At 37.0% G+C, this 21,582-nt stretch overlaps 2 protein-coding genes across 2 annotated transcripts; both read left to right on the top strand.

Moving 5' to 3' along the window:
* Window positions 1-2,828: 2,828 nt before the first annotated feature.
* LOC104858220 (olfactory receptor 14C36-like) lies at window positions 2,829-3,836 on the top strand. The gene has a single exon (XM_019206662.1). It carries the CDS (start codon window positions 2,829-2,831, stop codon window positions 3,834-3,836), a length of 1,008 nt encoding a protein of 335 aa, XP_019062207.1.
* Window positions 3,837-6,415: 2,579 nt separating this feature from the next.
* On the top strand, window positions 6,416-20,965 carry LOC104858219 (olfactory receptor 14C36-like). The gene is made up of 2 exons (XM_010618308.2): window positions 6,416-6,426; window positions 19,945-20,965. Exon 2 carries the CDS (start codon window positions 19,967-19,969, stop codon window positions 20,963-20,965), a length of 999 nt encoding a protein of 332 aa, XP_010616610.1. The 5' UTR covers window positions 6,416-6,426; window positions 19,945-19,966.
* The last annotated feature ends 617 nt before the right edge of the window (window positions 20,966-21,582 follow it).

Below are 21,582 nucleotides of genomic sequence, written 5' to 3'. Positions count from 1 at the left end.
ATATATATATGTCACAGAAGTTATGGCAGAAAGCTTCCCATGTATAGAATAAGAACTGGACAAACAGATAAGTGAGGCGTATAAGACCCCAAGTATCCATGATAAAAACATATAGATATAGGCATATAATAGTTACTGTTTCAGAAACCCAACAGAAAAAAACTCTACAAGCAGTTAGAGAAAACAAGTCACATACGAAGAAAGCCCATCAGAATCACAGCAGACTTCTCAACAGAAACCCACAAAGCAAGAAGAGCTTTCTTGGAGTGATGTATTTCAAGCCCTAAAGGAAAACAGCCTCTAACCCAGATTGATATACCCTGTAAAACTATGTTTCAAAATTTATGAAATAAGATACTTTCATGACAAAGAGCACTTTGTGGGCTTCATGAATACAAAACCAGCACTCCAAAAAATTTTAAACAATATCCTAGGAAAAAACAATGAGGATCACAACCCCATGAAACTCAGTAGAATGAGTCCATCAGGCATGGAAAGAAATTAAAAGCAGAAGGGGAGGATCCAAGAAAAAGAAAAAGTCATGACAAGGATAAGTCAATCCAAATTCATTATAACCATTAATGTTACCAGCCTCAACTCACCAATCAAAAGAAGAGACTGGCAGAATGTGTCAAGAAGCAAGATCCAACAATATGCTGCATCCTAGAAACACACTTAATTCAAAAAGAAACTCAGATACTGAAAGTAAAAGGGTGGAAAACAATGCTCCATGCGATAGGAACCTGAAAAAAAGCAGGAGTAGCAACCCTCATTGCAGATCAAGTGGATTTCAAACGCATGCTGATTAAGAGAGACAAAGAAGGAGACTACAACCTGGTAAAGGGAACAATCCAAGAGAAAGAGATGACAGTCATAAATATATATGCACCAAATGATAGTGAGCCTAATTATATAAAACAAATACTAATTGACACAAAAAATCAAATAGCATTAACACAATAATAGTGGGGGATCTCAATACCCCACTGTCATAAATAGATAGATCAACTAGCCATTAAATAAGTAATGAAATACTAGATCTCAAACTCATTTTTTTCTCTCATTGAGTTTCTTGATACATTTTAGGTCTGCAGTGCAGCTACATTCATCATTGGGATTGTGTACCTTTACATGACAGGTTTCGGTACTCACTCTTTCCCCATTCTTCCGACCTCCCTTCACCACTCCCCCCTTCCCTATTTACAAAGACTTTTTTTTCCTTTTCTCATATAAGATGTAAATAAAATCCAAATTGTATAACTGATAATGTGAAATAGGAAGAAAAGGGCTAAAGGTGTAAGGGAAGTGGGAAGGGTAGGGGAAAGGAAATAAGGGAAAAGTAGTTTTAATGAAGAGGCCATCTTAGATTAAGAAGTCTCAGCTGCACCTAGATTTCTAACCTTAAGTGCATACTGATGAGAGTTTCCATCATTTCTTGCTATGAATGCTGAAAGTCATTAATCTAGGACACTGTAAGAAGGAAATAAACATCAATGTTTCCAGATGTACAAAGCATACTGAGGTCCTAATATGTGCTCTGATTATCCCAAATCCCTTTTCCATTGAGCAGCAGTGTTTTCTGGATATCATGATGTGACTCTAAGGCCCTGCCAAAGTTTGAAATTGTTTCCCTGAAATACATACTCAGAATGATGTAACCATTGTCACACAGTCACATGAACCTGTCCCTGGTGACTATAGCTGGACCCAAAATTTCCTGCTGAAGTCTTTAAATGAGGAAACGATGACGAGGTTTCAGCACTGAAAAACTGTTTCATGTACACTTGGACATCTTACATGGGGAAAAGAGCTACCGGAGGGACTGGCTACTCAGAAGTGGACCTGGTGAGTGTGGGTATTGTGATGTACATCATGATAACTCTGTCTTTCCTTCTACGCTGAATGCTCATTTCTTTGGAATGCGGTAATATCTTATTTGAAAAGACAGAATGAATTAAATCAACACAGACCTACCTGCATGTGCTGAAACATGAGGCCTACCTCAGTTATGTCTAGCCCGAAGAAAACAACTTGAATTACGACCAGCATTTTAGATTGACTTAAGAGTGAAGTTGAGTTGCAGTGATAAGGAAATATTCTACCTCACTCAAAAATGTACTGGACACAGAAGAATCTCTGCCATTTTTGTGCCATAAAAATACTACCTCAGTGGGAGAGCAGGTCCTTAGCATGGCAAGTTTTCTAGGTCCTGGGTTAGATCCTAAAAAAGAAAGAGAAAAAATAAGAAAAGTAAAAAAGAATGGAGGAGGAAGACAAAAAGAGAAACAAAAATAGAAAGCAAGTTTATTTCACAATAAAATACAAACTAAAATTTTAAATAAGATAACTTATGCAAATTATTGTACTCTTTATTTTTATTTAAACCAGAATATTGGAATTTTTTCTTTTTTAATCATGTTAACTAATATATTTTTAGTGACTGATTGTTTTACAGCCTTTGCACATTAGACAGTGAAAATCAATTACAAGAATGTTTTTTACCATACTGCTGCTTACTTAGTATTAAGATATGTTATTGTCACATACATGAAAGAAATTACTAACATAGGGAAGACCATGAGTGGCATAAATTTTAATGTAGGGGGAAATTATAACCAGAGCAACTATGATAATGAACATTTTAGGTTGAAGCAGAATATCATTCAGACTAACACAGAATCATGCTAATATGTTAGGAGAGTCAGGCACTAAACATCCCTGTGATCCCATGGTGCAGAATTTAATAGTTATGAAGGAATTTTCCACACTGTGACTTTTCCTGGGCTCAGTGCTTCTATCTTCTCAGGTACAAGCTGCATCCCCCACAGATGTGCAACTCCACCACGACAATGGACTTTCTCCTCATGGAGATCTCTGACATGCGGGATCTACAGCTTTTCTATGCCATGATCTTCTCTCTGATTTATCTGATGACTGTAGTGGGAAACCTGGTCATTGCTGCTGTCACCACTCTTGACAAGAGCCTTCACAAGCCCATGTACTTCTTCCTCAGAAACCTGTCCATCCTGGACTCCTGCTACATTTCTGTCACTGTCCCTAAATCCTGCATGAACTCCCTGCTGGGCACAAGCTCCATTTCAAAGGCAGGGTGTGGAGCTCAGGTCTTCCTTGTGTTGTACTTTGCATTTGTAGAGTTACTGTTTCTCACCATCATGGCTCACGACCGCTTTGCAGCCATCTGCAGGCCCCTCCATTACCCTGTGATCATGAGCCCTCGCCTGTGTGTCCACAGCACACTGGCCACTCTGCTCACTGGCCTCATCTATGCAGCCCTGCACACCCTCAACACCTTCCGACTGCCCTTCTGCCAGTCCCACGCTGTCCAGCAGCTCTTCTGCGACATCCCCTCTCTGCTGAAGCTGTCTTGCTCTGACACCTTCAGCAACCAGATCACAGTTCTTATCTCTAGCCTGGTGACTGGTGGTGGCTGTTTCACTTATATCATCAAGTCTTATATTCACATCTTCTCTACCGTGCTCAGGTTTCCAGAGGGAGCAGACAGGATGAAGGCCTTTTCTACCTGTGTCCCCCACATTCTCGTGGTGTCTGTCTTCCTAACTTCATGCCTTTATGTCTACCTGAGACCCGCTGCAATGTCTGTTGGAATTATGGACATGATCTTGTCGGTTTTCTACTCTGTAATCCCTCCCTTCTTTAACCCTATTATCTACAGTCTCAGAAATGAACAGATAAAGTGTGCCATCAGGAAGCTTGTGACAAGAACGTTCTACTCCACTGCTATACTGAGAATTAAGAAGCTTTTCTATTCCGACTTAATCATAGTCATGCTTTTAGCAATAGATGCAGGTAAGTGATTAAAGTTATTCCATACCACTTGTGTGAATTTAATAGATTGGCCTTTTAAACTTTTCATGTAACAATGTTAATGCTTTTAAGTTCTGATGAGTTTAATATGGGCAAGCGACATGCAAAGAACTGATTGATACAAAAGAAGTTCGAATTCCTTGACATCTCTTATTTCCCCCACAAATCTCCTGTGCTTAGAGATGGCTTTCAGAAAGTGAGAAGATCATGAGGACACTACACTAACCACGGTGAAAAGCTATATAGAAATTGTGGAATATGAAGCATGTTGCTAAAATCCTCACACAGCATAGGGATAAATCCTCCTGTGAATCAAACAGAGTGAAAGAGAGAAAAAGAAGGAGAATGGCACATAACACAACAAAATCTAAGATACACATTATGAAATATTAGAAGAAAAAATATTGGAATTGGTTGGGAAAAATTCAGGCCTTTATTCTGGCTTATTTACTCCTATTGATTGACAAAATTTTATGAATTCATTGTATATAAGATATTGTACTGAAAGGTGCGTATATTTTTAGAAAGATATTGTGAAAAAATGGAAGTGGAGCTAATAACTCGAGTGAAGAAACAGACATATTAATTAACTAATGCTTCATGGGTTACTCAGGAGCTAAGGCTGCTAACCAGAAATCCTCCTGTCTGTGTTCACTCCAACCACTCACAGCTCTGGGGAGCCTGGGCCACAGGTATGCGGATTCCCCCAACTCTGCTCTCTCCTCAGAGGTGAGACCTCATGGGAAGCGCCACCCTAACCCAAACTGGCTCTTGTCACTCTCCCTCAGATTGTTATACATTAGTATGTTTATCCTAAAAAAAACAAGAAATAATTTACCACATAGGGTGATTTATTAAATTACCATATAATGAATATCCTTATTTTTACCTCACTTGTTCTTGTTTCCTTCTTCAGAATGTGAAGTGCACAGGGATTATATATATATATATTTTTTTTTTCTTAACACTAACAGCAATGGTGCTTATTCAATTTAAGCTGTTTGTGCAGCACGATTACTAATATTGTTAATTATTGCCAGTTGAAAACTTAACAGGGTTTCAAGCTACAGAAAGATTTATATGAAAACAAGGAAATCTATTGACAGATCCTGAAGAATATAGATCACCCCCATCATGTTAAATTTCCTCTAACTAAATAGCTTGAAACTAGATTACCAGCATTGTATCTATTGGTGGAAAAAGAGGTGTTTAAAACATTACTTTAAACAAAATGGAAGAAATTATATTAATATAGTCTTTGTATATAATAGAAAACTGAAGATGAAAAATATTTTTCAGACAATATAGAAAGGTAACAGAAAATATGAGTTTAATATAAAAGTAAAACAATTGTTCTTGTATTGAAAAATCTTTGATGCATTAAATAGCTTATTAAAGTAGTATTGCCCCAAATTAATAGAAAAGTGAAAAGAAAAAAATCTTCAATTTAGAAAGCAATTTCTATTAGAAATAGAAGGTAAAAAGTTAAAATTGTAATGCTAAAAATTTCTACATGTATTAAAAAAAATTGCACTATATATCAAACAAAGCAAGGTTTAACTAAATCACCCTTCAATGTGACAAAATGTCATTCTATATATTAGGTAAAATCTATAATGATTTCTAAGTTGAAAAGAAAATTTTTCTTACTGAGGAATTATAAAAGTAATGGGACCTCTCCTTCTAGTCTAACACACTAAATTTTTTGGTGAATATATTCTCCAAAGATGTACATGTAAGAGGATCATAAAGGTTATCAGGTTTCAGGTGTGGTTTATCCTACGGTCACCTGTTGGACTGTAGCTCAGAGTGGTGGTGTGGAGCTGTGGAATCTCTGAGACCTGAGGCCTTAGTGGCACATGGTGAGGTCTTTTGGAGTTTGGGTGCTCTGCCAGCAATGAGAGAGCCTCCTTATATAAGGATCTACAGGATAGACGAGCATGCTCAATGAAACAGTGGGGCAGAGTTACAGAACATGTCTCAGAGTGGGCACAGCTTTACAGAACATTCCATAAAAGTCACACAGTTCAGACAGTCACAAACCATTCTGATACACTGAGCAACAGCTCAGCAGCACATACTTTTATTTCCATAATAAAATATTCTGTGGAAAAAATGGACACAAAATAAGGACCTGTTTTATTGCATAACACATCTAAATCATTGTAGGACAGGCCTGACTGGATTCAAATTGGGACCTAAGGGGGCTTCACAGAATCCTGAAGCAAGGTCCCAATTATTGTCCCAGACACCTAGACTACCTTGGGACTCAACCTTGCCTAGGAGAAAGCACCAGCAGGAAACAGCCCTGCTCCAGTCACACCAGGAACTGAATAGTCTATGCAGAGCTGACGTCTGAGGACATCATTCAGAAGACAGGTGGAGTCACTCTACAACACTGCTGTACCTTGGACTTACTAGCAGTGGAGATGGGAAGGACTTGTATCTTTCTCAGGGAAGACTGCTGTTTCTATGTTAACAAATCCGGGGTCATTCATTAAACTGTAAAAGGTCTCCAAGACAGAGCTGCCAAGATCCGGGAACAATCCTAAACCAGAGGGTTGTGGAATTTCTCCTGGGGTAAGTGAACAACATGGTTTGCCTCTCTACTTGGAACCCTGGGCCCCATCTTCCTACTGCTGATGATTGGCCCTTGTCTGTTCAGGTGCCTCAGAGAGCTCCTACAAGACTGAGTCCAGGCTCTCACAAGACAGTCTATACCACAGTTTCTGGTGAGATCTCACCTGAACTATGACCCTGTAGCTACTAATCATGCCTTCTGAGGCCACACCTAAATAGGGGAATCGGAGGGGGGAAATAATAGAGAAGTGCTTTACAAAAAGACAGGCCCTTGCCTTGCCCCCATTTTCCCCCACAGAATATTTTGTTTTGGAAATGTAAGTTTGTGTTGCTGGGTTTCTGCCCAATGTATCAAAATGTTTTGTGACTGTGTGAACTGTGCGAATGTTCCGGAATGTTCTGTTAAATTCTGCCTCCTCACGAGAAAGTTCTGTTAAGTTCTGCCTCCTCTTCAGAAATTTTCTGTAACTCCTCAGTTTGTGCCCAATGTATCAATAGAGTTTGTGACTGTTTGAACTGTGCATCCTTTCAGAAATGATCTGTTAAGCTTTGCTCACTCACAAGAATGTTTTGTTAAACTCTGCCATGTCTATGTAATATTTTGTGACTCCCTCATCTGTGCCCAGTGTATCAAAATGGGTTGTGACTATTTGAACTGTGTACCTGTTCGGGAACGTTATCTTAAGCTCTGCCTCCTCAGAAAGTTCTGTTAAGCTCAAACTCCTTTCAGGATGGTTCTGTAACTCTACCCCACTGCTTCAGGAGTGTTCTGATACTGCCCCCAGCTGCAGTGAGCATATATACATGGTATGCATTTCAAGAACATCCTCTAACTCAGCCATTCTACTTCACAAATGTTCTGGAAATTTGCCCCTCTTACATTGAGCATGTTCACCTACCTTGTAGATCCTCCTATAAGGAGGCTCAGTTTTTCCAGACCACTCAGACTCCTCTGATCCCACCAGACCTTACTGGCATAACAAAAGTTTGTTTTTTTCCACCTGTTCAACTGACCATCAGATTCTCAAGTCTTCAAAAATGAAAGCAGTGACTCAGAGCTGCAGTATTGAGCTGTAATGCTCCACTGAGTCTTTGGCGTTGTGGTGCTATTATGCCCAAGTGTTGCATCTTCAAGAAGACCACCACTCACATATGTAACATGCAAGAACACTTTATTAGCACAGCATGCAGTGGGTCTGCCAATCTAAGACTGACACCCCAAAAAGAAAAGCAATTTCAAGCTGCTTTTATAGGGTTTGGGATACATTAGTCCTGATAACAAGCTTTACCTCTATTATGATTGGATATATTTTTATTTCTTAACTCTGTTGGATGTTGCTAAAGGTCTAGAGTGCTAGGGGCTGAGCAGAAAGGGGTAACTCAGTTGTGGTGAGGGCAGGCCAGGTGTCCCTCCTGCCAGGACTTATCTAAATAGAACAATCTGTTATTGTAGTTGTTATTTCCCTTATAGCTCAGGTTGTTATGCAATTTTTAGTTGAGCAATCTCGGGGTCAGCCTATATACAAAATGGAGTTTCTTTTTAAAATGGTTAATTTGGTCCCTTCAGTGCTTGGCTGCAACACAGAGCTGTAGCACTTAGCAACACTTAGCCTCTAAGCTGAGGTTCATAGTTGCAATACTGAGTTGTAGCACTCAGCAGTGCCTCAGACCTGTGCCACTTAGCTGAGACACTGAGTTGTATCCCTTGGCTATAGCACAGAGATGCTCTCCTCTGCCTCAACAATGGGAGAGTTGAATGCGTTATATGTTTTCACAACAATGACAGGTTGGTATTGCATATAAGAGAAACTAATCTGGTGGGAAAAGTGATCTTTAATTATAAAGACATTTAAAAAAATCCAGCTTCTTCATTCTAAGAGTGGATGCCAGTATTTTAGCCATCCTGAATGTAGGGAAGTTTGCAACTTCCCTGTGGCCTCTAGGAAATCAACCCTAGTTCTGTCTGTGAGTGCCTATTTCTTGCTTTTACTCCCCCCACTTTCTACATTCTGGGGCTCTGCATACTCCAAGGTACTGAATAGCTGTCCTAATACTTTGATCAAATTGTGATTAAACACATTTCCATTTTCTCATATTTTTAATGGCAAGAAGACAAATAATCCATTAGCAAGGCCCTAGATTTAGGCCATTGAACAAGATGCCAGGCAACAAAATAAAAACAAGTAACATAAAATAAAAACTAGAAATTTAACAAGGCTATAGCCATGACTAAAGTCAGGATAAAGTCTGATGATATCTGGGCCTCCTGTTATATTCACCTCTTTTACTACATTCAAGCTGGGAATAGCTGTCCACTTGGCTCCACATGTGGGCCTGGTCCTCATTTATGGAATTTCTGTTTTGGAGTCTACAGTTACCAACAAGAGCATGAGGCCCACTATCGTCAACTCTGCTCAGCCTCATACTCAAAAGATTTACCAGAAAAATTAGGCAGAGAAATAAATGAAAGGGATAAATATAGGAAACGAGCCAAATTGTTGTGATATGCAGATGATATGATAATTTACACAGATTACCTAAAGAATTCCACCAAAACCCTCTTAGAATTCATAACAAATTTAAATGTTAGAAGTATACAAAATCAACACACAGAAATCTATAGCATTTGTGTAGACCTAAGGAGAAAGCAATTAAAATAAAACCATTTAAAATTTTGTCAAGAAATATCAACTATCAAAAAATTAACTTAACCAGAGTTTAAAAATTGCTGTGGTAAAAATGACAATCCTCCAAATAAGAGGTTGAAAAACACATCAAAAAAGGTGAAAAAATCTGCTATGTCTGAACAGGCAGAATCAGTACTGTCAAAATAGCCATACTTTCAAAACTGATAGATTTAAAGGGTATTCAATCAAAATAGCAATGTCATTGATTACAGAATTAGAAGAAAAAATCCAAAATTAATTTGGAAAAAGAGACTCAGAACAGAAAAAGCAATTCTGGGCAACAAGAGTATAGCAGGAAGCATCACAATACCTGACTTCATGTTACAGTCCAAGGTTAGAATGATAAAAATGACATGGTGTTGACTCTAAAATAGTCATATGTGCCCCCAAAAGTAGAAGACGCAATTCAGAGATCCCTAGACTCATTCAGGTGTCTGACTTCTGACAAACTGACCAAAGCACACCTTGGAGGACAGACAGCCTCTTTAGAATATGGCCTGGGAAACCTGACACTCTATTGTGAAGACTGATGCTGGACACATATCTCCTACAATATACTGAATCAAAGATGGAATGGATCAAAGATCTAGTGATTAGAATCCAAACAAGTAACCTCCTGAAAGGTAAAGTAGGAAAAATTTTTGATGTCATAGCTGTACACAAGACTTTTTGAAAAAAAAAAAGAAACACAAGCAAAATCAATAAATGGGATCATATAAAATAAAAAAGCTTGTGACTAGCAAAGGAAACAATCAATGAAGTAAAGACACAACCTACAGGAAGGAAAATCATTGCAAACTATTCTACAGATAAAAGAGTAATATTATATATATATGCATTTCACAAAAATTTATATATACAAAAATAAAAGACCCAATAAAAATGGGCAAGAGAAGTGAACAGATACTTCTCAGAAGTACAAATGGCCAACAAACATGAAAAGATGTTCAGCATCATGGCCACTAGATAATAATAAATGAAAACAAAAAACATGTGCTTTCATCTTACACCAGAAAGAAAGGGAATCGTCAAGAAATTATAGGTTTCCTGAAAAGGAACCCTTGTACACTGTTTATGGGAATATAAATTAGTATAGTAAATGTGAAAATCAGTATGGAAATTTCTTGAAGAAATAAACAGAAAATCCATTTGACCTAGGTATCAAAATTCTGGATATCTTCCCCAAAGTGTTAAAAACATCATGTCAGAGTGATGCAAGTATGTCTATGTAGCAGCAAAATTCATGATAACTAGCATCCTACGTGTCCACTGACAGAACATTGGATCGATTGAGAAAATGTGGTATTTACACACAGAGGAGGACTACTCCGTCATAATAGATACGTTTGAATCAATTGTAGGAAAATGAATGCACCTTGTCATGGCTTTTATTTAGTTGTCCACCCAAAGCTTCGGTCCCTCACAGAAGCGGCTCCGCAGAGGTACCTAGATTTAAGATATATGAACAAGATTGTTGGGTGAGAAAACTGGATTAGTTAACTGCTTTGATTCACATGATTCTGCATGTGGCTGAATGGATATATGGAAAAGAGAAGACCTATCCTTGGTAGGAGTGGCACCAACCCATAGGCTTGTGCTCTGGATGGCTTAAAAGGGAAAGGGAGGCCGAATGTTACTGCTTCCTCCTGCCTGCTATGTCAGAAGCCATTTCCCCTCTGCACTGCCCCTCTGTGATGCAGCCCTGCCTTGAAGACTCTGACTCTGGACTGAAGCCACTACAAAATATTAGGTAAAATAAGCCTTTCCTCCCTTAACTTGTGAGTGACAAAGACACATTTTTATGCCATAAGCTTAAGTTCAGTAAATCAGAAACTCAAGGTGCAATATCTAATATTTTCTCTTTCATGAGAAACTGAAATTAAAGTGCAAAATAAAGGTTTGATAAAAGGAAACAGAGTAACACATCTTTTGTGTGAAACACCTTTAATTTATTTAAATATAACCATAACATGTTGCATTTGAAGTTTCAGAAACATGTTCACGGGCAGTTTCCTCCCACTTCTTTCTCCCACATGCAGATGTAATTTATATAGAAGCAGGGATCTAAATAAGCCACTCACCATGGACTCACATACATTTACATAATCTTCTTTGAGGGGAAAGTATTAAATCAATTGTAACCTGTTTGGGCCTGCATCCAAATAATGTGCAGGCCTGTTTGAGAATGATAAGGTTTGGATTTGTAAGAGGTCATATGCATGCATTACTCAGTTAAGTGAAGGAATTTATACTTTATTATAGAATACTGTACCATCTGCCAGATGAATATCACTAATTAAATTTGATCTGGTGTGTGTTTTGTAACAAACAGTTGAAAATGAAAATTTTACAATGGATTCTTCAGGGCAGCTGAAATGAGAGATACCCACTGGGAAAGATTGCATCCAGCCCTGGTCGAGTCACACACAGACCTCCCATGGTCTGGCTGCACTCTACATAATGGTTGCATTAAAAAGCAGGTTGATTTCAGTGACTACTCAAAAACATCATAGAAAAGCCAAACATAATGTTTTCCTGCTATTGTCAAAGAGCTAACAAGCTCAGATATGCAGATCAGAATGGTTGCATAGCTGCATCACAGAAAGGAAAATTTCCCCAAAGAGTACAGTCAACATCTCTATTTTTTTCTTCTCTTTGAGTTTTTTGGTACATTTTAGTATATAGCACAGTTTCATTAACCATTCGGATCTTGTACCTTTGTGTGACAGGTCTTGGTTCTCATTTTTTCCCCTTACCCTACCCCTGCCCTCTCTTCACCTCCTCCTCCATTCCCTGTTTACAAATACTTTATTTCCATTTTTGACATACAGATAAGTGAGACATATAGGACGCCAACTAACCATGATCAAAAAAAAAAAAAAAAAAAAAAAAAAAAAAAAAAAAAAACAACAACTAAACAAATAATAAACAATTACAAAAACTAAAATCTACACCTAGACATATAATAATCAAGATTCCAGAAACCCAACAGAAGAACAAAATACTACAAGCAGCAAGAGAAAAGAAACAAATAACATGCAAAGGAAAGCCCATCAGAATCACAGCAGACTTTTCAACACAAACCCTCAGGTCAAGGAGAACCAGTAAGTGAGGTATTTCAAGTCCTAAAAGAAAACAACCTCCAACCTAGACTGATGTATCCTGCAAAACTCTCTTTCAAAATGGTTGGGGAAATAAGATACTTCAATGACAGAGAACACCTGAGAAACTTCATGAATACCAAACCAGCCCTACAAGGAATTTTAAACAATATTCTAGAAAAAGACAATTAAGGTCACAACACCATGAGACCCAACAGAGCAAATCAAATAGGCCAGGCAAGAAACTAAAGGGAGAGGGCAAAAATTAAAAAGTGTCAAATAAAGGACAATAACATGACAATAATAAGTCAGTATATATCAGTTATAACCATCAATGTTAGTGGCCTCAATTCACCAATCAAGAGAAATAGACTGGCAGAATGGATTACAAAGCAAAATCCAACAATATGTTGTATACAAGAAACACAACTAGTGCAAAAAGAAGCCCATAGACTGAAAATGAAAGGAGGGAAAACAATTCTCCATGTGACAGGAGCTCAAGAAAAAGCAGGGGTAGCTATCTTATTCACAGACCAAGTAAATTTCAAACCAAAACTGATTAAGAGAGACAAAGAATGCCATTGTATCCTTGTAAAAGGAACAATTCAAGAGGAAGAGATGACAATCATAAACATATATGCACCAAATATTAATGCCCCCAACTATATTAAACAAAGATTAAGTAACATGAAAAACCAAATAAGCATTAATGCAATTGTAGTGGGGGAGCTAAATACCCCATTATCACAAATAGACAGATCATCTAGGCAAAAAATCAATAATGAAATGCTAGTATCACATCTTTTGCAAACAGGAAGGACTCAAGGAGATGGTAAATGAAGGGAGGCTGGAAGCAGAGGGTGTGTAAACTATTCAAGATGTGTCATTTACGTGCACCAAATACAATGAATAATATAAATGTTATATGCTGCAAATATGCACTGAAAGTGATAACAGAAACCATAATGAAAGTAGAAAAATGAGATTCAAAAGGTGCAGGTGGTTGGGAAGGGAATGAGAACAAAAATGAATCAAATATGTTAAGTGCATGCACCTCCTCTCTAAGGCAAATTTCTTTTACTCCTAGAATGTATGAAAGAAATTCATTTAGAAAAAAAAGAATGCATTGAACCTGCCTGAGTTCATCACTCAAGGCTGTTAATCATTATCCTACTTTTAATGATTTTTTTCTACTTAATAGCTTCCTCTACTTCCTCTTCCTTTTTAAATAATATATTTAATATAATATATTTTAACAAGCTATATATGTCTGTCTTTCTGTTGAAGAGATTTCATAGACATAATTCTTATACTACTATTATTTTAAATTTTATTAATATGGTTTGAATTTTTTAATCCTCTCTTTTAATTATAGCATGAATTGCTTTTTTGAAATCAGAAAATGAAAAAGAAATTTCCTGTTTCAAGTTAACCATATGTAAACAATCAGGGTATATGTGACTATTTGAGTTTAAATATAAACAATTAAAATAAAATCTAATTTACAACTTATATTCTCATCAATGGTTGGCTCATTTACAGGGCTTACAGACTACCCGGGGGGCTGTTTAGTTTGTAATAAGCAAGATAAATCCTTTCATATTTACTACTTTTTTCCGAGGCTTAAAATGATGAACTGGATTATTACCATCTGTTAAAGTGATCAGTATCATGTTTTAACTTTTATGTAAACATGCATGATGGATCTAAGTCCAGTTAAAAATTTTTATTCAGTGATGTTTAAATGTGCTTATTTTAGTCCACCTTGAACTTTTTAGTGTAAGTCCTGTGTTTGCCAAGGCCAAAGTTACTTCAGAGAACTTCCTTGCAGGCTGTCTGGTAAAATGCCCTGCTAGAGGAGCATCTGGTACACCGCTGTTCCACCATTTGGCTTCTGATACTTGTCAAAAATCCATTACAATGAGAAATAATAGAGTTCTACATATATAATAAAAACAATTGTTAGAGTGTATTAATATTTTTAATTACATTTGGGATAATATTTTCAAAAAGTTAAATTTAAGCAACTCTAACCAGAAAATATCTCTCATCTGGTAGAAAAAAATACTACTGTGCTGTACACATTAAAACTCAAGTGAGTGACACATATAATGTATAAAAGTCATTTAACATGCCTTTCTAGAGGCACATAATTTATTTCAATTTTCACAAATCATTTAGTGATTTGCAAAACCCCAACTAGTTTTACAAATGCATGCTTATTCAGGACAGCATATATCTTAGTGCATCATTTCGGTATAACCAGGGCTTCTACATTAAAATCTTCACCAACTACTTAATTCCAAAATTTGCAGCTAAAGTAGTTTTGTTGTGTTTTAATGCAGAGTTCATTCCAGTTTAAACAGTCTCAACAAAAAAATAGATTTATCAAGTGCCAGCCCATGACTGTTTCCATCATTTATTACGAGTGCTGAAAGTCATTAATGTATCAGATATTGCAAGAAGGAGGTGAACGTCAATGTTTCCAGAAATACAAATCATTCTGAGGTCCAGAAATGGACATTTAGTGGGCCAAATCCCTTTGTCATGTAGCAACAGTGTTCTCTGGACCTCTTGTTGAGTTTCTAAGGGCCCTGACAACGTTTGAAATTGTTTTCCTGAACTCCATACTTGGAATGATGTAACAGTTGTCACACAGTCACATGAACCTGTCCCTGGTGAATATAGGTGGACCATAAAATTCATATTGAAATCTTTAAATGAGGAAACAATGATTAGGCTTCAACATTGAAAAGGTGGGTTGTGTACATTGTGACATGGAGAAAAGAGCCCCTGGAGGAACTGGCTGTTCTCAGTGTGCACCTGGTGAGTGTGGGTATTATTATGAATATTATGATAACTGTCTCTGTCCTTCCTTCTATGCTGAATGATCATTCCTTTGGAATGCATAAATAAAATCTGAAAAGACAGAATGAATTCAATCAAATCAAACTTACGTGCATATGCTGATATACCGTGACCCTGAAATTACAGCTGGCTTCAAATGGGAACATCTTTAATTGGAGGAGAATTTTAGTTTTAACTGACAACCAAAGTCATGAGCTACAACCTGAAAGCTGGCTACTTGTGGTTCCAGATGAACTCAATTTCAGATTTAATACTTACAGAGTTTTGAAAAGAACATTGCCACCTCTTTTCCTGTGAGAAGTTAATCGAGACATCATGGGCCAATATTCTTCTAAGGACATTGAGATCTGTGTGGAAGATTGTCTAGCCTAAAATTAAGATATAAATTTTTGTATGGAGAAGCTTGAGCCTTCAATCAATGAATTTGAGTTACAATCTACCCTTATAAACAAAATGAGCTTGCCAGTCAAGTTTCCAGTGTAAATTCATTTATTGTGTATTTCAGCAAATCATTACTCAGAGAAATTATGTCATGAAACTGAATGGTTCATTAGGTTAAGCAAACAAGTCAACTTCCTGCTATGCATTAAAAATGTAAAGCAATAGATGAATGAGTCAAGAGCTTTCAACAGCCCCATCATTTCAAAGACTGGCAGCACAAGCAGGCAGAGGGATTCAAAACTGAACAGCTATTTGTAATTATTGTCAAATGAGAAATTTGAAAACACTCTTACTCATTTTATACAAATGTCACAGAAGTTTAATCAGGGGGCTGCAGCTCTGAGATTTCCCTACATGGAAAGCCACTGTTTAAGAGAAATATGAAGGAATATAAATGTAATAAAAAGCACATAAATTGAAATATTATATACTGTAAGTCTTCCATGAATCTTTTTTAACAGGTGCTGGATTTTCATTAGATGATCTGGTTGTAGTTTCTTCCTTATTTGTCCATCCCTTTTTAGCTGGGCTTGAGTGAGGAGTATTAGATACACAGTCATAATTTCTAGAATCAAATCATCATGTAAACTGGTGATGTCATGATAGAATTACTTGAAATAGTACTCAATATGTATTTTCTACAACTCTACAAAGTAAAATAAGAAAAGTATTTCATTTTGTTGGAAAAGGCCTGTATATTATATTTATTTTCTATTAAAGAAGATGTAGTCCCATTTGAGACCATGACAGAATATTAATTTAAAGATTTTACATGCAAAAAATGGTTATTTGTTCATTTTAACAAAATAAACATTAAATTATTATCTTGAAGGACCAATTTAATTGTCTACATTATTTGTTATGATTAGCACATGTGAAAATTAGATACTTTAAATATATCCTTACCCTAAGACAACATCCATATTACTATAATATCTCCACATTAGCAGTTAATTAAAGTTTCATGCACAGTGTCTATCATTTTAATTGTCTAACAGTTTTGGAAATGTTGGCACACAATAAGTACCTGAAACGTATCTTAGTATCATTGGGTCAGTCAAAGCATGTGCTATAAGAAGTAGGTTACTGTGTCAAATACAAAGTCATGCTTTACAAGACTAAATTTCAAAATTTAAAATATCAAACAAAGGAAGAAATGCCTCAAATATTCACTGACGGCAACTTGAAGAAATCTGAAACATTTTACCAATTGAATATAATGTACAAATATTTGAAGTGGTACTCTTGCAAAAGCAGAAATTTATTTTGGGAAGAGTCCAAGTATAAATATAACAGTGGAGAAATTCCCTTAGCACTTTCCTTTATAGGTGGAGTGATGCATTTTGACAAATCTATCCATGTAATTTGTTTTAAAAAATTATGTAGGAACAGATTATTTACAGATACTGAGTGACTATTTAATTCAGATAATACTTTGATGGGCTTTGTTTGTGGAAATGTAAACTTACAACATCTATGGTTTGAAAAATTACCAAGGTATTTCACTCTTCAAGAGAAAAGCAAATATGCTTTTTTAATCAGGTATATTGTAATTGTTTATATGACATACAATCATTATTTATCACTGCAGAATGCTAAATATTTTTATTAGTGAATTATGTGCAAACATTAATGACAACTCTTATAAATGTAGACATTTAGGCTTTATTCCTCATTATATTTTGCATAAACTGCTTGTGGTTACTGTACACTAGTTTCTTATTTGAGGAAAGGCATAGTAACTTCACAGAAAATTTGGAAATTTCAGTCCTAAATCAAAGAGAGTGAGGTCATAGATTTTACGTGAAGAGAGGCATGAGCACAACAATGCTAATGGAAATAGGTTTCAGAGAAACAGACTTGAACTATAGTAGAAAGCGCTATAATTAAAGTTTAAGGAAAGATTCCCAGCATTTATAATCTTTGATATAAAATAACTGAAACAGTAACAGAGATTTCTTGCAATTCCATAAATATCTATGTACCTACATACAAATCTTCAGATCGTCCAGTTCAGAATTTTTAAACAGGAAGCGTATATTTCAAGTCCGAAAGTCATAGCCTATAATCTGCTAAATACTTCTCAAAGGTTAAGTATTTTTCATGATTTTAGTTATCTTAGGACAGAAAATCATTAAATATTTGTCTTCACTGTAAGATTAGAAATTAGGCTTCACAGTGTGGTCTTTCATCTAACCAATATATGACATATTAGAATTAATCTAATAGCTCTTCAACAGATAAATACTGGTTTTTATACAAAGTACTAAAACAAATTATTAGATTTGGAGAAAAGCACAGCAAACACTGCATGTACTAACTCAATTCATTTGTCTGGGCCGGTTGTAAGTCTACTCGGTCAATTGACTTCAGAGTCTCTCTCTTGTAGAATTTTAGTCAACATTTTCTTCCAGTGTCTCAGTGTCCTTACAGAGACATTGGCCCAGGATTTCTCAATTAACCTCCTACAGGAAAGGATGTGATAATGTTCCTCCCAGGACTCTTTAAAAGTTAAATCTGTATGTGAGATTATCTGGAAGCCCAAGCAGCCAGAAATTGGGTCGAAACTGAAGACTTTGGTCTTAAATTAAAACTAAGATTCTGGTCCTAAGTTGTTCGTATGTCAGCCTGGTCCTAACTCAAGGTTCTGATGTAAAATATGGGGCTCTATTTCCATGGTCTATGTCTCTCCTCCAGTAATCATCACTCACTTGATCAAGTTCTCTTTCGTTTACCTGTCTATATACCAATTCTTACTTATCACGGAATCATTAAAGTTTATTACAGTGTTTTTCATCAGACATTTAACTATATAGTGTTGCTCTCTTGTAATAGAATTAAACTTTCATGAGATTCAGATATGTTTGTTTCCTTCACTACTCTCAAAAATACTGTAATAGCAGGAGGTAAATATTTGTTATAATAAAAAATTCATGGGATTAATTTGAAGAACTCAAGGACCACAACAGTATAAATTTGTATTCATTTTTAGAGAACAGCAAGGGCAATTATCTTGGGTGAAGAAAGTCACAATTTAAAAGGGTGAGTGGAAATACAGGTCTGGGATATTCTGCCTCCCTAACTTATTCTTCACAGGCTGCTTTGGGGACTCTGTCATTGGTAAACTTCTCGCTTAAAAATATTACAGACAATTGAATGTTCTTGGTGAAGCAATAAATGAGAGTTCCATATAGCAAAACAAATTAGATCAAAAGCATAAAAATATAAAGGAACAATATTTTAATTTTCTCAGGAAAAGCAAAATGAGAGGACCTTCTATTGAAAAGAAAGCTACTCAGTTGGAAGAAGGCAGCAGATGCCTGAGAACCACAGGGAGTGGGGGATGGCGGGTTAGGAGGAAGCTCTGAGAGGAGACTGCTCGGGAGCACGGAGGGAGGCAGTGCTGACTCAGGACTTGGAGAGACCTGGGGTCCTAAATTAATTTTGCTTAAACAGTGTGTGACAGTAGCACATGCTCTAAAACTGGAGGAAAACAGCAAGTGTGGTAGCAACACTCCTGACAGTGACAACCAGGGACATATCGGGAATATTTGTGCTATTCTGAGTAATTCCTCTAGTTTTCCTGGCATCCCACCTAGTACTCTCCTGATTTTGAGAGACAAAAAGAGACAGAGAAAGACAGAGACAGAGAGAAGGAAGCAGAGATAAAGAAATGGTGCACCTAATTCAAAATTAGCAGAAACAGAACACTCTCTGCTATTTTTTATGACACAAGAATGATACCTCAGTGGTAGATCAGGTAATTAGCATATGAAGTTTGTGGATCCTGGGTTGGATCATAAGAAAGAAGACATAAAGCAGGAGGAAAATAAAGAAAAAATAAAGAGTAAGAGAGATACAAAGGGGGAAAAAGAGAAAGCAATCTTATTTCACACTAAAAGGTAAACATAAATATTAAATATTATAAGCTATACCCTCAACATTGCAAATTATGGAACATTTATTTTTACTGAAATTGTATTGAAATTTTATTTCTAAGAAATTAGAGCATAATTTCATAATCTATAAAATGATATATTTTTATCCACTGTGAACATTTTAGAATCTTTGCACATGAGACAGTAAAAATCAACTAGAAGAATGTTTTGATGATACTGCCGCTTACTTAATATTACGATATGTTATTGTCACATACATGAAAGAACTTCACTAACTTTTGGAAGACCACGGTTGGCATTAATTTTAATGGAGGAGGAAATTATAACCAGAGCAACTATGATAATGAACTTCTCAGGTTGAAGCAGAATATCGTTCAGACTAACACAGAATCACGCTAATATGTTAGGAGAGTGAGTCACCGAACATCCCTGTGACCCCATGGTGCAGAGTTTACTAGTTATGAAGGAATTTTACACACTGTGATTCTACCTGGGTTCAACACTTCTGTCTTCTCTTCTCAGACATGAACCACATCCCCCACAGATGTCCAACTCCTCCACGACAACGGACTTCCTCCTCATGGAGATCTCTGACATGCGGGATCTACAGCTTTTCTATGCCATGATCTTCTCTCTGATTTATCTGGTGACCGTAATGGGAAACCTGGTCATTGCAGCTGTCACCACTCTTGACAAGAGCCTTCACACGCCCATGTACTTCTTCCTGAGGAACCTGTCCATCCTGGACTCCTGCTACATTTCTGTCACCATCCCTAAATCCTGCATGAACTCCCTGCTGGGCACAAGCTTCATTTCAAGGGCAGGATGTGCAGCTCAGGTCTTCCTTGTGTTATTCTTTGCATTTGTAGAGGTACTGTTCCTCACCATGATGGCTCACGACCGCTTTGCAGCCATCTGCAGGCCCCTCCATTACCCTGTGATCATGAGCCCTCGCCTGTGTGTCCACAGCACACTGGCCGCTCTGCTCAGTGGCCTCCTCTATGCAGCCCTGCACACCCTCAACACCTTCCGACTGCCCTTCTGCCACTCCCACGCTGTCCAGCAGCTCTTCTGCGACATTCCCTCTCTGCTGAAGCTGTCTTGCTCTGACACCTTCAGCAACCAGCTCATGATTCAAATCTCTGGTCTAGTGTTTGGTAGTGCCTGTTTCATTTATATCATCAAGTCTTATATTCACATCTTCTCTACCGTGCTCAGGGTTCCAGTGGGAGCAGACAGGAAGAAGGCCTTTTCCACCTGTGTCCCCCACATTCTTGTGGTGTCTGTCTTCCTCAGCTCATCCTTTTATGTCTACCTGAGACCCACTGAAATGTCTACTGGGGTCAAGGGGATGGTGCTCTCTGTGTTCTACTCTGTGATTCCCCCCTTTTTGAACCCCATCATCTACAGTCTCAGAAATGAACAGATAAAGTCTCCCATCAGGAAACTCGTGGCAAGAGTGTTCCACCCAGGTAATATATTGAGAATGAAGAAGGCTTTTCTATTCCAGCTTAGTCATAGTCATGTGTTTGTGAATAAGTGAAGATAAGTGATTCAAGTTCTTCCTTAACATTTGTGTGAATTCAACATTTAGATCTTTTAAATGTGTCATATAACAGTGTCAATCCTTTCTAAATAGTTCAAATTTAATTAGACAAGGAATATGTAAAGATCTGTTTGATGCAAAAGAATTTCAAATTTACTCCCATTTCAAAATTTCCCCCAAAGTCTCCTGTGCTTAGAAATGTCATTCTCAGAATGTGAGAAGGTCAAAGGGATACCACACTAGCCAGCATTTAAAAATGTCTAGAAAAAGTCGAATATGAAACATGTCCTCACAGTGTATGTGAATAAAGCCACCTCCGAATGAAACAGAGACTGAGAGAAAAAGAAAAGTGATGACCTGCAACACAACAAAAAATGTAAGCTGCACGTGATGCCCTAATAGGAGAAAATATAGTGGAAGTGGTAGGGAAAAATTCAGCCCTCTATTCTGACTTATTACTCCTTTTAATTGGCAGAATTGTGTACATTCACTGTGTACAAGATATTGCATTGAAATGTGCATGAATTTTGAGGAAGATATTGTGGAAAATTGGAAGTGGATTGGACGTGGAATAATAAACTCAAGTAAAGAAACAGACATGTTAATAGATGTGC

Source organism: Fukomys damarensis, unplaced genomic scaffold (genome assembly GCF_012274545.1).
Source record: "Fukomys damarensis isolate Sample0158 unplaced genomic scaffold, DMR_v1.0_HiC HiC_scaffold_3, whole genome shotgun sequence".
NCBI lineage: Eukaryota > Metazoa > Chordata > Mammalia > Rodentia > Bathyergidae > Fukomys > Fukomys damarensis.
The sequence above is the reverse complement of the archived record's forward strand: the minus strand, read 5'-3'. Positions and strand labels throughout refer to the sequence as shown.